The sequence below is a fragment of the Acanthaster planci genome, linkage group LG06 (assembly GCF_054643075.1).
Source record: "Acanthaster planci isolate LZ-2023a linkage group LG06, COTS_SCS, whole genome shotgun sequence".
NCBI lineage: Eukaryota > Metazoa > Echinodermata > Asteroidea > Valvatida > Acanthasteridae > Acanthaster > Acanthaster planci.
The window spans coordinates 11,578,255-11,594,155 of NC_141782.1; the positions used below are offsets into that span (position 1 = coordinate 11,578,255).

General features: G+C 40.6%; 1 protein-coding gene across 1 annotated transcript; it reads left to right on the forward strand.

Annotated features, from left to right (window-relative positions):
* Positions 1-105: 105 nt before the first annotated feature.
* LOC110988476 (uncharacterized) lies at positions 106-6,604 on the forward strand. Its single transcript, XM_022251999.2, has 5 exons — positions 106-270; positions 1,490-1,573; positions 2,019-2,195; positions 2,606-2,716; positions 2,910-6,604. The coding sequence occupies exons 1-5, from the start codon at positions 256-258 to the stop codon at positions 5,727-5,729; spliced, it is 3,207 nt and encodes a 1,068-aa protein (XP_022107691.2). The 5' UTR covers positions 106-255; the 3' UTR covers positions 5,730-6,604.
* The last annotated feature ends 9,297 nt before the right edge of the window (positions 6,605-15,901 follow it).

Below are 15,901 nucleotides of genomic sequence, written 5' to 3' on the forward strand. Positions count from 1 at the left end.
TTGGAGAATTTGGCAAAAGTGCAAGTGTTGTTTGTTGCGTCACGACTTAACAACATTAAATGCAAATTTGGAAAATAGTAAACAAAACATTACTAACTATGGTTTAAATGTGTGTGAAATTAAATCCTGGATTCAGAACCCATTGTTATTGCTCAGCGATCACATCGTTGGACGATTCTATTTTTAGCTCTTTTCAAGCGATTTTCGAGTATTATCTTCGCGATAAATCTGAGATTGTGCTACTGAAGTACAGTTATGGCGAGTAGAAAGGTGAGTTACATGTATTTTTTCAAATGCGCTGGTAATGTGAGAAATTATTTTGAAGTTATGTCCACTTGTCCGACCTAAGGGTTTGAATGCTTTGTGGAAACTGTCCTTTCACATAACCGTTTCAATTACAGCTGTGTTTCTGCTGGTAGAGAGCCTGAAGAGCCTTTGGCTAATTCCAGCAGCCCAAACTCTGAAATCGTTCCCTGCAAAACATGACTGCTTACTGTTGTTCGAAAAGCGATTTGAAGACATAATAGCGTCGAGCTAGTACTTTAGGTTTAATGTGTTGTGTATTTGCTAGTTAGTGTTTAATTCTATTCGTATTATCGTTATACATTAATGTTCATGTATACGTCGCACAGGGCTGTACTGAAAGTATCTGGCGACGAAAGCAAGGGGGGGGGAGCAGTGCCCCCACTTTTTCGAATCTGGGCATACCGCCCACCCACTTCTTGCAGGGCCTGCAATGGGTCTATGGGTCTGGGGCTTAACGGATCGGCCTACTAATGGCTGATGCCAGATGGTCTAACAATTGCCCCCCTCCTTTGAAGGTCGTTCTGCTGCCGCTGATATTCTACCCCCTCATGCTTCATATGCAGCAAGGTATGAGACGGAGAGAACCCCCCCTGCTTTGTGTTGGTCATTGTCTCGCAGGAATCTGGGGAATTCCTTTCAGATATCTTGGGGGGATGTGTTAATCAAGTAACAAAAGTCTGGAATGTGTGTAGGGATTGGACATGTTGGAGGGGTACCCCTCGGTCTCATTTTTTGCTGGGTATATCATACTTAATAACGCCTGACTTCATAACATTTTTCTTGTAAAGATTTTTTATAACATTGCGCCGTTGAATTAAACTTGTACCCATCTATATATGCATAATTCACTAGTGACTTACCCTCCTGTACAGTGTCACAACTGTTTATAAGTTTATAGCGAAAACAAATTTATAAACAGTGTACCACTTTCCTTTGGAGGGGGTTCTTTTTGCCGCCCCCCTCGCCAGGACTAAACCTGTATACACCATTTCTAGTATTTAATTTTCTCTACTGATTAAAAAAGTGTCCATCCAGATTCCCTTCTCATAATAATGATTCTGTTTGTATGTACTCCAACTGGATTATTTTAGTATCAAAAGTCGAATTTACACAAAATAGTGCTCCACTGTGCTGCGAAAGCTGGAATTTTCTGAACTTCTTATTTTTTGTCCAATTATCTCAGAAACCCGGCTACGGCCGACGCATCAGCCATTGGCTGAGAGACCACGTCGTCTCGCCTTCAAGTGTGTCGTTTACGAAGGTGCAGGTAGGTGAAACAATACTTGTGGCAGATTTACGAATACCTTTCGTCGGAGTATTCAAGTGAAAAATCATAACACATTGTCTCCTTTTTTATCTGTTCTTGTTGTGACGCAGTCATTTATATAAATTAAATTTCTAATGTCCGATGACACCTCTCAGATTTGTGAAGAATTTTTCAGACTTTTCAACAACCAAAATGTATTCCACAGCACTCAAAAAGAAAAACTTTTTAAAAGCCATCAATAGGCTGCTTTGTTGTAAGACTCCGCAGAAGTGTAATACATAATTGCAGATGCACATTTGTATCATGAGCATTGCCCTCTCGTGTCAAAGGGTGTCAGCACCCTCCACCCCACAAAATTTCCATGGCCGGAAAAGTCAACCCCCCATACTATCCCCCACTCCTAGATCCCAACACAAATTTACGCCCGTGATTTTATCTGTAATAGGTGCTCTCCAAAAATCACCGCAACTCCCCCCGGTCGGAGTGTCCACTACCTGACCCTGGACCCCGGCCAGCCTTCCCCCTAATAAAGGCACCTGCTGGACCAACAACTGGGCCCGAAGAGAGGAAGACCCATTTACGCCCCGGTATTAATCACGGTGATTTCAACTTACCCCACTTGGTAAGCTGGCAAAATGCAGGGGTCTGGACCGTTTATTGTCCTCTTTTTGGATTTAAAGAAATTTTGTCAAACCAGTCGATTCTGACAGGTCCGTGACCACACACACACACACACACACACACACAAATTCAATTTTTCGATCAAAACCTGACCAACTCGGAGTCTCCTAACATTCATACAGAATGGTACTGGGGCAGACAAAGAAGCCATGATCATTTCAATCCCAAACGTCCTTATTACAAAAAATATGCACTTGTTTCGATTTGAGAAAATGCTGTCTGAGATAACTACGAACCAATGAAAAGATTGGAGGTAAAATCAACAAGCCTGCTTGCCATTATGTAGCTGAATATCAATTTATATCTTGTCTAAGATGTCACTTTATTCCCTTGTTATCTTTACAACAACAGAATAAACAGGAACTACCGAGTCAAGTGATATCGATCGACGCAAGACCGAACACCGGCAGAGCTGTCAAAGACTGCCAAAGAAACACCATGCTAGCTCAACAAACGAGCAAGGTACGAGGCCCTGTGCATTCCAACCATTGTTTTCAAACTATCTACTATCCATCTTCTCAGTTTTACTGTTTTTAATGCAGTTATTTCTCAGTAGCACGTGCTTGTGAAATATTTTCCATCAAAGACATTTCCTTCCTTAGGATCACTCCAATATTTAGTAAGGTGATTCATTTGCTCTTGTTCCTTCAAGCAGAAACCGTTGTTGAGATTTAGCAGGCTGATTCAACCCAGCAAGGATGCTGGCAAAGCAGAAGTTGCACCCTCTTTAAACTTCCGCTTGCCGAGGTTGGCTCTCCGGAAAGGCAGCCGGCGTACGACAAAGGTTGCTCCTGAACCGACTTTCCCGGAAGTATGCATCAGAGCCAACAATGACCCCAAGTCGTTCGACTTGGACTGGGATACAAATCCACGTCGAGACCAATCTCTCTCTTCAGTTCGGAGCAGAACGTCACGACAGAGAGGTTCTCATGGAGGATCCGAGTACACCATGGATCCAAGAGAAAAGGCAACTCAAATGAAAGGAGCCATGAGCAGGATTGCAGGGGAGTGGCAACAAATGGGGGATGCTACTGAGAGCATGTCTGAATATACAACATCCCCACCAAACGACCAAGGCAGACTCTGTGACAGTAACGACAAAGTATATTTGAGACGTCCCAAAGCTATCAGCAGAATTCCAGTGTTAAAGTCCTGGAAGAGAAGAGAGCTTGGACCGAGGACTCTGAAGCACGCCACAGCGCCGAGCATGATACCAGTCTTGTGTTCATCCAAGAAGCAAGAACTCCGAAGCACGACTTCATTAAGCCATGCCGACAAACGCTTTGGGAGTTTCCACACGAGACCCTCATCAGTTGGTGAAATTAGGAAGGGTAGGCATTACTCTCTAAATGATGAGCACAGCAAAGCTGATGGAAAGGTGTGGACAGAAAAATGCCCAATATTACCCCGTATTGGAGTCACCGAGCCAACAACGGTCAAGATAGCACAAGCAGAACAGAGAATCACAGTGAACCCTACACTTTGGGGAAGCTCTGCTCACAAAGGCAGAAAGTCCAGTGACATTAAAGAAATCATCGATATTACTGGCAACATCCAGATGTCAACTGAATTTACCAAATGTTTTACCGAAAAGGGCAACGACAGAATGGTGAGGAAAAAAGGAAGTTATCTCTCGGTATACTTAGACCACTGCTTAAAGGAGCGCACTTCATCCATTCATGATAAGCGCATAACAAAGCCTTCTCAAGAAGCGAGGGAGAAAGAAGTAGAGACCAGAATTACGACACCAGCTCAACCTGAATCAAATTACAGACTATCAGGGGAGGACGAACTCTACACTGGGCGGCCCAAACCAAACCTGCAAATGAGCAAGGATTCCCTGACTGAGGTAGCTAACGAGAACAGCAGAGGTGAAAGAAGAAGGCATGTAGGCAGATCGGAAAGTTCCACCAATGTGCCATGGAAATCTGGAATTTGTGACCTGTCCAGGGGTGCATGCTCATCACTTCAAGAGCATCAGGATGCACGGTTGAACTTTTCTGCTTATTTTTCCAAATGGAGACCCGAATCCACACCGGAGTTGAGGAATATTGCGAGATGCACTAAACTTCCTGTGGGGACATGGAGGAGAAGAAACAGTGAAGGAAACATCAGCATTTTACGTCGAATTGCGGCGGCAAGAGCTACTTGGCTGAGGATTGACATCAGCGAGATGGAGAAATGGAATAAGTTAGGTAGTGTAGGCGAGAAACAACAAAGAGCTGGCTCTAGTAGCGATGACGTCCGACTGGCGCAAGCAAAGGCAAAGTTCGAGGAATTCTGCAGAACTGATTTTGATCGGTACAATCGTAGAAATACGCGCCAGAAACGATCGACAGTGATCTCAAGAAAAGTCCACAGAGTCGCATGTGAGCCTCGCCTGGCAACGTTACTTGAAGAAGATGAAACCAAACAGACCGCGGCGAAAAGTCATTCCGACAAGTCGCTTGTTTTAAATGCTGATTGTACCGACAAGAAGGGTGACGCTGCATCAAATACGCATACTTTAACAAAAGGAAGTACCCATCAAAAAGGAAATGGAAACGGTGCACTGCAAACATCGAAAGAGGTCATTCCATCAACTGTCAAAGCGGAGAAAGAAGTTCTCATATCTTTTGTGGAAAGTACTGAAAGTGAGATATTGTCCGAACTGAAAGACAAATACAAACAAAAATATGGCTATACAGACTTAATGTTACAGACTGGAAGCACACGAATGAAATGCACCCCCGACACAGATGATAAAGACTCGACTGACAAAAATGAATCATCCCTGCAAGTGGTCACAGAAGCTGCAGCGGACGAGGAGGAAGCCCAAATGGACCAAATGCAGGAAGAACAGTGGGAGTTGGCATCTCTAGGAGAGTGGGCCTTCATCTGTCACGACGACGAAGACGAAGAGGAGGAGGAAACAGAAGAATACCTCAGGAAAAGTGACTATCGCAAAGAGGTGATGATAGCTGAGAACCTGCCGAGGATCACCAACCAGTTCCAAAGCGTGGGTGCTATGCGGGAGCTCCTGAAAATATCAGCCCTGAGGTACTGTCCCTATGCTCCAATCGAGAAGGCAGTGCGGATGTTCAGCCGCATCTGCAGGGGTCCCGTTCCTCTGACCACATTACACCAAACTAAAGCAGAGGCCGTGTCTTCATTGTCGACAAATCTCTATCAGAAAATAAAAGAGTTCCTCGCTCAGCAGGACGCACCTTTCGAATTCAAGATGATGAGTCCGATTTTCCAAGAGCTGGAACTCCTGAGAGCGAGACAGGACCGACTCGAAAAATATCTGAGGCCTAGTGACGGCATCGATGGGAGTCGAAGTTCACGGGGAAATCCTACCGACACTGTGGGCCGTTACGAGAGGAAGGCTGGGTCGAAGCGTTTGATAAACGTGATGAGCACCATTTACGAACTTCCTGACGAGGAAGATGTCGTCACTGAAACTGCCGCACTTGCAGGATGTCAAAAGTACTGACGAAAGGAAAAACGCAGGTGGCACGACCAAACGTGGGCAGGGATTTGAGAAACGCAAGATAACATGACGTCAATCGTAGTTGGCAAGGTCACGGCACACTGTTGACCACTGCCAAATAGGCCTAAATCAGGCAAAATTTTATTAAATCAAAACTTCGCAAACAAATTTTAATGTAGATTTTGTGCAATTAATGCGTTCACTGAATATTAATGTAGCGGTCCGGTTCTTCTGCAGTTGTCAGAAGGGTGGAGATTCGTCCGCCAATTAAGGAGGATAGGAGGCGCAAAACCAGACAAAAACTGGACTCAAGGCGACTGTGGCTTGACTTCCTTTGGTTCATTCCTAGGTTTCAATCAGCAATTAAATTGTATAACCAAAAGGGGAAACCCTAAAGGGAGACAGAGGACATACTATTGAGTGATGGTTTACATGTACGTCACAACAAACATTACATTCGGTATGTCCATAATAAATTCATACTTAGAAATGTCTCTGTATAATCATAAGTGCTCTTACCCTGACATCTAAAAGTTTGTCCAAATAGGTATGAACACTAACTAAAGCCGACGGGAAAAGGGCTTAAGTTATCCACAAGGGGCCTTCTTGCTGTGATCTTCAGCCCACCAAGGTGCAGGTCTCAAGCGTGGGAATTGTCACTGAGAAAAGTCCAGAAACTTCTCAAGTCCCGCCAAAATGTAATACAATGTAAACGACTTCCGGCCGAAAGGGTGTGGCTTTGAGATAACGAATTAAGTCGGCACACCCGGCCGTCTGCAAGGTTGTTCATACCCCAGCACAGACCTTTTCACTAATAAACTTATAATTATGCGCGCATGCGCACAAACGGACTTGGCGGCAAGAAATGTGAGCGGGCAATTGAAAAGGTACAGGGACGCGGCTTCGATGATTATTTTCTCTCAGGTTTTTGGCTTTGTTGGTTTTTTCTTTAGCTATTTTTCTTTTTGCTATTAACTTCTAACCTAAGCAGCATTTTTAGTGCGCTGCAAAAATACTTTATAATCGTGATTTTTCCTGTGCACACGAGATCGCCGTTTCTTAATATGGCCCCCTTCAATGATAAGTACACGTAGTATAAATTGCATCGTCAGTGTTCTTGGAGCCAACCTGTGCATTTGTAAACACGCTATAATGTTGAAATGTACATGTTCTGTACCCATTTGATTCGCTACTTTTTTCCACTCGGGTAGCCTGAAGAACCATATCCCTCAAGTTCTCTTTGGAATCTGCACTTTGTTTTGTCGTACAACCCCAAACGCAACAACCGGATACCATTTCTTTCGGTAGTACTCCAAGCTATATGACCAGGTTCAATGGTAAGCTATGTACCTACAGTACATGTACATAGAACATCAGTACGTGTTTACAAATGCACAGGTTGGCTGCAAGAACGCTAACGATGTGATTTATACAATTTATGATGGAAGGGGGCCATACCAAGAAACGGCGATCTCGTGCGCACAGAAAAAAATCACGATTATAAAGTCTTTCTACAGAGCACTAAAAATCCTGCTTAGGTTAGAAACTAATAGCAAAAGGAAATAGCTGAAGAAAAAAAATGAACAAAGCCAGAAAACCTGAGAGAAAATGATCACCAAAGTTGCGCCCCTGTACCTTTTTAATGGCCGCTCACACTTCTTGCCGCCAAGGCCATTTGTGCGCATGCGTGCATAGTTACGAATTTATTAGTGAAAAGGTCCATTGAGTTCATATTCATATCAAAACTAATAATCTCACCTGGGAACCCCTAGACCCATACTATAATTAGGCGAAAAGAAACGAAGTTGTTATATTCAGCATGTCTGGTCCATTTTGTGATCAAAACATAATGTCTTCTGAGATTCTTACTAACTTAAGGTGATCTGAGGTGACATGGCTTTGCGACCACGGTTTCATAAATCAGTCGCATTATGATTAAACATAACTGAACAAACCAAGACAATATAATAAAAAATCACCCTCGCCAGCACAGCATAGCAAACAAAAGAATTCAAGATCTCATCTATTTATTTTTTTTCCTAATATCTATCCAGGGTAAAACTTGTTCACTATATGGTGGTCTTCCATAAGGCCCTGATTATGTTAAAATTATGTATACATAAACAAAGATTAATATAATTTTTTTTATAAATTATACAAAAACTCACACTTGATAAATAAAAATAATCTAAACACCAAAACTGGTCCAAACAGAAGAAACTAAAACGCTTGCTTGGACCATTTAAGAAGTGGTTTTTTAATTAAATGGAATTTTCCATGTCGATAACTATTATTGACGCAATGCTGCATAGTATTTAATTTTTTCATTTTCTGACGCATTTATTCGAAATATAAATCTAAAGCTTAACAGAACAACGTTATTTGACATAATGCAAAAACACTTATCATAAAACAGCGATTAAAACAGAAAAATACCAAGGAAGAAAATAAAACAGAGAAAACACAAACACAGATCGAAACTAAAAAAGTTATCTCAGCAAGCATCGCTACAAGCAAAGCAACACAGCCAACAAAACAACATAGAAAACGAAACCCAAACAACTCGGAAACTTCCTCCCCAGCCTACCCAACGAAAGTGATACATGTATTGATACAGATCATGTTTAATAAACAAACTATTTGCACATTGCAAATAAATATCTCTGTAAACAACCAGAGTCAAGAAAAGAGAACCACAAAAAAAGAAAAAGAAAACCTGCTCAAAACTTGACACATAAACAAACTGTGGCTTAAATACATGGGACCGCCAAAGAATGAAGTCCAGGGCTTAACCTCACAAGTTTTGCACTGTGTTAAAAGATTATGCGATAACCATCCTTAAATTTATGTTACATTTAAGATGCTGATTTAATTGTTTTGTAATTGAAATATTTCTGTGTTTCCTCTCTTGACAAGATGGTTTTGTCAGCTCTATATAAGGAGTGTCCGAGAAATGTCATTTCGCTATTTGTTCTTGATGTTTATTAATTAAATTTAAAAGTATGAAGCGATTCATTGAAACATCTGAGAAAAAGACCAGAGATAATCAAAAAAGTTCATAATTTACGTCAGAATATTTTTAAAAAATGCAAACTGCGTTGCAGAAAAAGAAATTGAAATTTCCATTCGTTACAGCCAAGTGCTTGTTTAGACGACATACGTGGTTTTTGTAAGTGAATACAAAATATCTTGACTGCATCAACCAAGAATCAATTTGACATTGGTGGGAATAAACAAAAGGATTTCTTGGCTTTAGCCGTAAATCTACCTGAATACTCTTTTAAAAATGTATATTGCTTATTATCATTTTCTGGAATTTGCAACCACATCAGTAAAGTTATGGATACTTTGTGAAATCTACAAGATTTTTGTGTATAGGCCTACGGATCGAGTGTTGACGAATTATGGCTTCTGTACCCCACCAGTCATTTGGGTTTATAACTAAATTCCTTCGGGCGAAACTCTAGGCTATTCAGTTTAAAGGGAATTGAAAATGTAATGATTAAGAAGTTGAACCTTTGTTCTTTGCCATCAGTTTATTTTTTAGGAGTAATCTGTTTGTAACAGAAAAGACAATTATCATGTTCAGAAAGGAAATACTGGGTTAATAGATATCCAGATTAAAAAAAGATAAATCAACAATAAACAACATTCAATAATAAAAAAGAAAAAAGTTGAATAGTAACAATCAGGCTCGTACTCTTTACAGTGATGTTTCAGCTAGCGAGGAATTTTTTGTCTGCAGTGCTTATGAATAGCCATAGCTCTTTATAACGAAAAGATATGACGTCATTAAACGAAACAACCCTTTATCCCATAATCAAAAACAAAATTTTTCATTCATTTAACAGATCACTTTTCGAATGTCAACCAGTTCACCATTTCTGTTTCTGTTTCCGATCATCGAACTTGTTAAACGTTTTCCTCTCATGAAAAAGAAAATTCTAAAGAAGAGTTTAATGATAAAAAACATGGACTCTTCTTAAAACCCTCGGCAGAGGGAGCGGCCTCTCCTGGCGAGTCCATTGGAGCTAATTAACATTTCCATTTTTTAAAAGTCCAAATTCCACGACTACTTATCATATCCTACCCCTGAATATGCTGAAAAACCTGGCTTAGTTATTTTACTGCCAGGGCCTGCCATGGCCAGAAAAAAAAATGCAAAAAATCCAGACGGCCTTAAGCCAGCCTCCAGGCAATTCCCATAGACTGTGTGCTAAGTGGTCCCTTGTGCACAACCTAATGGGTTGTTTACAAAACGGTGCCTGGGGCAGGCAGTGGAATGTTCTCTATCAATGACAGCCGTTTGGAACTTGTCAGAGGCCTCTGTCGGCTGTCTTTGAAGTGTTATTTTTGTTGGGGGGGGTGTTGTGATGGTGGTATGGCTTGGCTGGCGCGTGGCGAGGGCCCCCCCTTCAAATCCAGAGAGCCTGGGAAAACGGCCCCCCACAGTACTGTGGTGTACTTTTGGTGGGTTTTGGTGGTTTGTAAGATCTGTAGAGGCTAGAGGACAACCACTAAAACATTAATATACCTTCAGGACGGACTCAGGGCTCTGCAAACCTGAAAAATGAAACGGACTCAACGGAATAGTCCGCCCACGGGACCGTGTGAGTTTAAATTGGGAACGCGTCCCAGGTTAAATGGTAATATAAAAATAGTTCAAAATGAAAGGGGGAAAAGGAGAGGATCGAGTTGGCCAAGCAGTCTCGTAGCCTACCCTTACTGAGAAGTTAGGGTGGTGAGAGAAGTTGCTTTAGTCTCGTATTCGGTGAAATCCTTGCCTAAATACTTTTTAAAATCTCCCGAGGCTACAATTGAACAAAGTCGAGATTTAAAGCCAACTTGGTTCGCGTTTGATGCCTGGGTTGGTGTTGGCTGCGCAAGTATCGTTTTGAGACCCTCGTTTTGTTGTTCTATTTTTGCTTCATTTTGTTTAAACTTTGTTTCAAGCAACAGTAATCGTAGGTATGATACATCAAATTAAGTACTATAACTAGCTCCATAACTACCTGAACATATTTCAACAACATTATTTTTTATTGACTTTTATTTACAGCTAAATTACAACGTTTGCAAAGTTACAACGTTTGCGAACATTTTCCACTGTATTACCATACACCGCGTTATTAGCGAGTTTAAAAAAGTCTTGATCGATACGGTATTTTGCCTGTTTACGAAGGTCTGTATTCTTTTTGATGTAACTACGTAATCAAGGCCGTTTTCTAAATTGCATCACAACGTATTCCTTTTTAGGCGGCAATGTAGCAATGACCTTTTCAACCTTTATGGCTTTGCTGTCGAGCATTAATATTTTGTTGCGCGATGAAACGATCGAGTTTGATTGTTATGTTTACCGAAGATAAAGGAAATTCGTTTAGAAGATCGTGTAACTCAAGCGGAACGTTGCGATCGACCTGGAGCATAAATTCATGGTTATCCACGGTATCTAAATTGAGAATATATTCCATGGTGAATCTTTGTGGATTTCAACCCATCGAAAGTTTGAAAATGGGAAATACTGACGCATGGTCAATCCGTAAAGATTATTTGTATCGAGGTAAAGTATATAAGATGTTGGTTTGTTTGAATCATAGTCCTCGAGACCGGGGTTATTGGCTTTGGCATATCTTTTACCACAGACGCTCGAGATGCCTCCTCGCTTAGCTCTTTCAAAGGACAAATACTTGTCAATGTCCGAACTTGACTTTGTTTTAACAACGCGTCCCCAAAAAAGTCTGGGAGACGTACAGTAATTTGAAGGATCGAGGCTATAATTATCACAGCATATATTTCTAAAATTTTGAAAAACGTCCGCTAAAAGCAAAGTGTCTGTTTTGATGTACAGATCGTGATAATCACCTAATGTTTTACATCCAAACGCTGTTCATACTTGTTGAGCGCGGAAGTATTGTTCAACAGTAACGCTCACCCGTTTGAGTGAGCTATAAAATGATTCTTGAGGTGAAAGTTGCGTTTTGTTAAACTTTTCAAAAGAGTCCGTGTATTCATAAGGATAAATGCCTTTTTGTAAAAGTAACGCGCTTTGATATAGTTATCCAACGAGGATGCCATAAAGTGATACGAGCCTATAAATTGAAGTTTACCAAGGCTAAACGAAATGCATTTTTCGCTGTTTTTAGGAATACATTTAATCAAGTTTATGCAAAGATTGCCTTCAACTGTGGCCGCTCCCTGCGTCGGGTAACACTTGGAGTTGTAAATTGCGATAAGCCGCGCCTCTAAAGACACCCGTAACCGTAACAGTGATCTCTGACATTGGGATTTTTTGCAAATACGTTTATTACCTATTAGACACCGATCATCACCGTTGACTTTACTCGGCTCGTTACACCAACATTCGTATTTGTCGCAACTGTTGTGTTTTTCGCATATCCAACACTCTGTGGCATAACGATATTCTCATTCTTGTTTGGGGGTGTGTTTGAGAGGCTCGGGATTTGCAAAAACGTCGTAAATTTTTTGACTTCTTCCATGAGACTTTGAACAAATACTTGACTCGCGTTTGGTCTTGGAGAAAGCTTTCCGGCAGTTTTACGGCTGTCGCGTCGTATTTCCGCGTCATAAAACCCGCAAGGGGTGTGTTTTTGCGGCTTTGATTTGTCGCTCGTTTTAACAAAGATCGATTCAAATTTTTCGTAAATCACAAACGGCTTGTTTTTGTTTGCGTCTAAATTTTTTAAAAACGACCGTGGGAGATTCTTCATATAACATTGCTTCAGGTATTTCAACCAAACAAGCGGGACTTCCTTCGCCTTTACACTCTTTAAATGTTTGGTAAAGTCAGCTTGCTTGTAAAAGTAGGAATTGCAACGATGCAAAAATGTATTTTTTTCTGTATGATTGTTGACTTGAGTAGTGGGGGGGACTATTGGGTACACTTTGACCTTGAAATATGAAAAGGTCACGTATGATAAATATGAATGATGAATAGGAATGAGGTGTAGGGTGAAACCTTTAGTACAATTTGACCTTGGGTAAGGGATAGGCATAGGATAAGGTCAGAAAGTCTGGCACAGGTTGACCTTGACGGTAGAGGGTGAATATTGGAGATATGAATATGAACATAGTGGGTTAAAAACTTTTGGTACAATTTGACCTTGCTGATAATAAAAAATAGTGGATGAGTCATACAGTGTGTGATGGTATACGAACTGGCCCACCAGGCAATCCTAAGGGGTAATAAGGAGTAGGAAGCGATAATCTCTACACAATAGACAGCTCGTGCCGCCGGTTAATGAGAGAGATAATCTCTAGATAATAGACTGTACGTAGTGGCTGAGCTGTGTCGGCGGACTATTGTGTTAATGATTACATTGTGTGCGTTGGAAGTGAGCGTTGGTCTGACTTAACCTTTGGACACTAAGGAAGAGAGGGCGCCCACATGCTAGCGGTCTTTGGGTTTGGCATACTATGGCTACCGAGATTCGATCGATACGCGAAGAAGACTCTATTGTCCCTAGCTGAATTTGTTAACTTTGAACCAGAGTGTTTTACGTCTCGTTACCCTGTACATGTATACGTTTCACAAATTCAGTCAGAGCGGAGCGTTACTGTTGTTCGTTATTGCGGAACCTAAATGTAAAATACAGCATTATATATAATTAAGAGTTCTGGGGGTAGCATGACGTCAGTTGGGATTTTTAATATGTAGCAAAGGGGTAAATTTATTCGTCGTGCTGTGGAATATTGTGCAGAAGTTCCGGCCAATATCCGACCTGAAAATTATCATTCGATAGTCATACCGATAAGTATAACACAAAACAAATTCAATGGACTTCACATATTGGTTTCTGGTAGGTTTGTACTGGTACCGTTTTATTTCCCGTTGTTCATCGTTGATTTTTTACAATAATTATCTTATTAATTTTAAGAATTACTACAAGGGTGATTACCGGAAGTTTGTTAACTTTGAAATCAGAGTTATTACATGTACTCATTAGTTTTGGAACAATTTGGCTCTACAGACTGTAATCTTTTAGGCATACTCCTCTTCGTCATGAAACAATCCGGCAAATTTTTCAGCATGTTTAGGCAAAACTCTATTCAAGGCTTTGTTGACGTTCATGCCTTTATCAAGTTTTCCATCGAGATCATCCACAATGTCCTTGTGAGTTTCACTTTCCCTCAAATATAGGTAACTTGACAGGAACTCCTTATAGTTGTCGAAAAAGTCTTGTTTGACTGCCCAGAGGGTCTTTCTGTTTGCCTTCTGCCTGGCTTGATCTTCATCCATGCCTTCGTTGACGTACTTGTCATATTTTTCATCCCTCATTTCCCTGTGTGTTTCTGTAGCTTCAGCCAGCCAATCTTGGTAGGCGGCATTGTCTTCCAAATCTGAACTGTCTTCATCCGAGGTTTTGTCATCGACCTCCTCAACAGAATCCGAGTTTTCTTCAGCTTCATTCATGTCTGATTCCTCCTCAACGTGGATATTTTCCATGTGCCTCTCTAGATTAAACTTCCGTCCGAAGCGTTTGTCACACTAGTGACAAGCATATGGCTTGGCTGTATAAATACCATTCATGTTGACTCTGCGAAGGATGACCTTTAAATGACACGAAACAAGTGAAAGCGTTCCATATATCCTAAAATACACGTATTTACTACTTCTGATTTGCATATTTCATTGTTTTTTTTCATTGTTTTATCGTTCAAATTGGTCTTTTTATCGCTCAAACTGCTCTAGGCATTGCTCTTTAACTCGTTTTATTACTCTTTTACTCTTTTCATTGTTCAATTTTTTCTATTTATCGTGTAAATTGATTTTTTTTATTTTGAGGTGTAAATTGATCTTTTCATTGTTAAAATATATTCTTTTCATTGCTCAAATCTCATTGGTAATCTCATTGGACTGTGTAGGCTTGGCGTTTTCTTCCCTCTGCAATAAAAAGACCAATTGAAAAATATGAAGTTTGTTTTGAACAATAACAATAGAAAATCCTGGGCCAGTCCGTATACCATCACACACTGTATGACTCATCCACTAATTTTTTATTATCAGCAAGGTCAAATTGTACCAAAAGTTTTTAACCCACTATGTTCATATTCATATCTCCAATATTCCCCCTCTACAGTCAAGGTCAACCTGTGCCAGACTTTCTGACCTTATCCTATGCCTATCCCTTACCCAAGGTCAAATTGTACTCAAGGTTTCACCCTACACCTCATTCCTATTCATCATTCATATTTATCATACGTGACCTTTTCATATTTCAAGGTCAAAGTGTACCCAATAGTCCCCCCACTACTGACTTGTGCTCCCAAAAGTCTTGATTTTTCTTTGACCCCCAAAATAGTGACTTTTAACGACTGGTTTTGGCAAGCATTGTGCGTCAACAACAGTTTGCGTTTTTTCCGTGGTATAAAGCATGATTACGCCAGGTTTGCTCGCTTCCCCAGGTGCAAAATTCTTTAAACAATTAAAAATTTTCCTTCTTTTCGTTTAATCTTTTTGGGTTCTTCACTTCGAATTCCTAATTTTTCTTTGGATTCGGGGTATTCGTATCCAAACACATTAATCGTGAGGTCGTGTTGTTTTTCAAAAACCAAGACCGTCGTCCGTGATATAAGTCGTTGTTCTTTTTGCTTTAACAAATTTGTCTAGGCTGTTAAAACTGCTTTCACCAATGTCTCCATACCTAATAATGTTGATGTAAAATCTGTTTATTTATCAACTATATACCCCGAGCCTTTATCAACAAAACACTCAATTTGTTCAATAAAGTTGTCTGTGTGCTCAAGCATAATTTGGTTTAACGAGGTACCTCTCGATACAGTGGTGTACTCTCTATTAAATGTATATTGTAAACTTTTGTCTCGGTCGTCATCGGGTCCGCGTTCTGGATTAAACACTCTACAACCATCGTTGAGTTAACTTTAATTTGACAACGCGCGCCGATTTCTTTCCACTTTGATATGACTTTGTCGCGATTCAGTTTGTTGTCATAGTTGTAAAATTCCATAACGTCTGCAACGATTTGTTTCGATTTAAATTCAAAATTGACGCTATTATTTTTAAATCTTGATGTTGTAGTTAGATCGACTCGTGTGAAATCTTGGGCATAATCTAAATAAGACTTGATCGCACGTATATAATCGGGTCTTGTAAATCGATTGTTTCGACCAGTGGGTGTGTCTTGTAAACCGTGCGT

What these genes read in the sequence shown, in the direction of transcription:
- LOC110988476 (XM_022251999.2), top strand. An exon ending in TGTCGTTTACGAAGGTGCAG is followed by an intron (nt 1,574 to 2,018) that starts GTAGGTGAAACA and finishes TATCTGTAATAG; the next exon opens with GTGCTCTCCAAAAATCACCG. An exon ending in ATTTCAACTTACCCCACTTG is followed by an intron (nt 2,196 to 2,605) that starts GTAAGCTGGCAA and finishes TTACAACAACAG; the next exon opens with AATAAACAGGAACTACCGAG.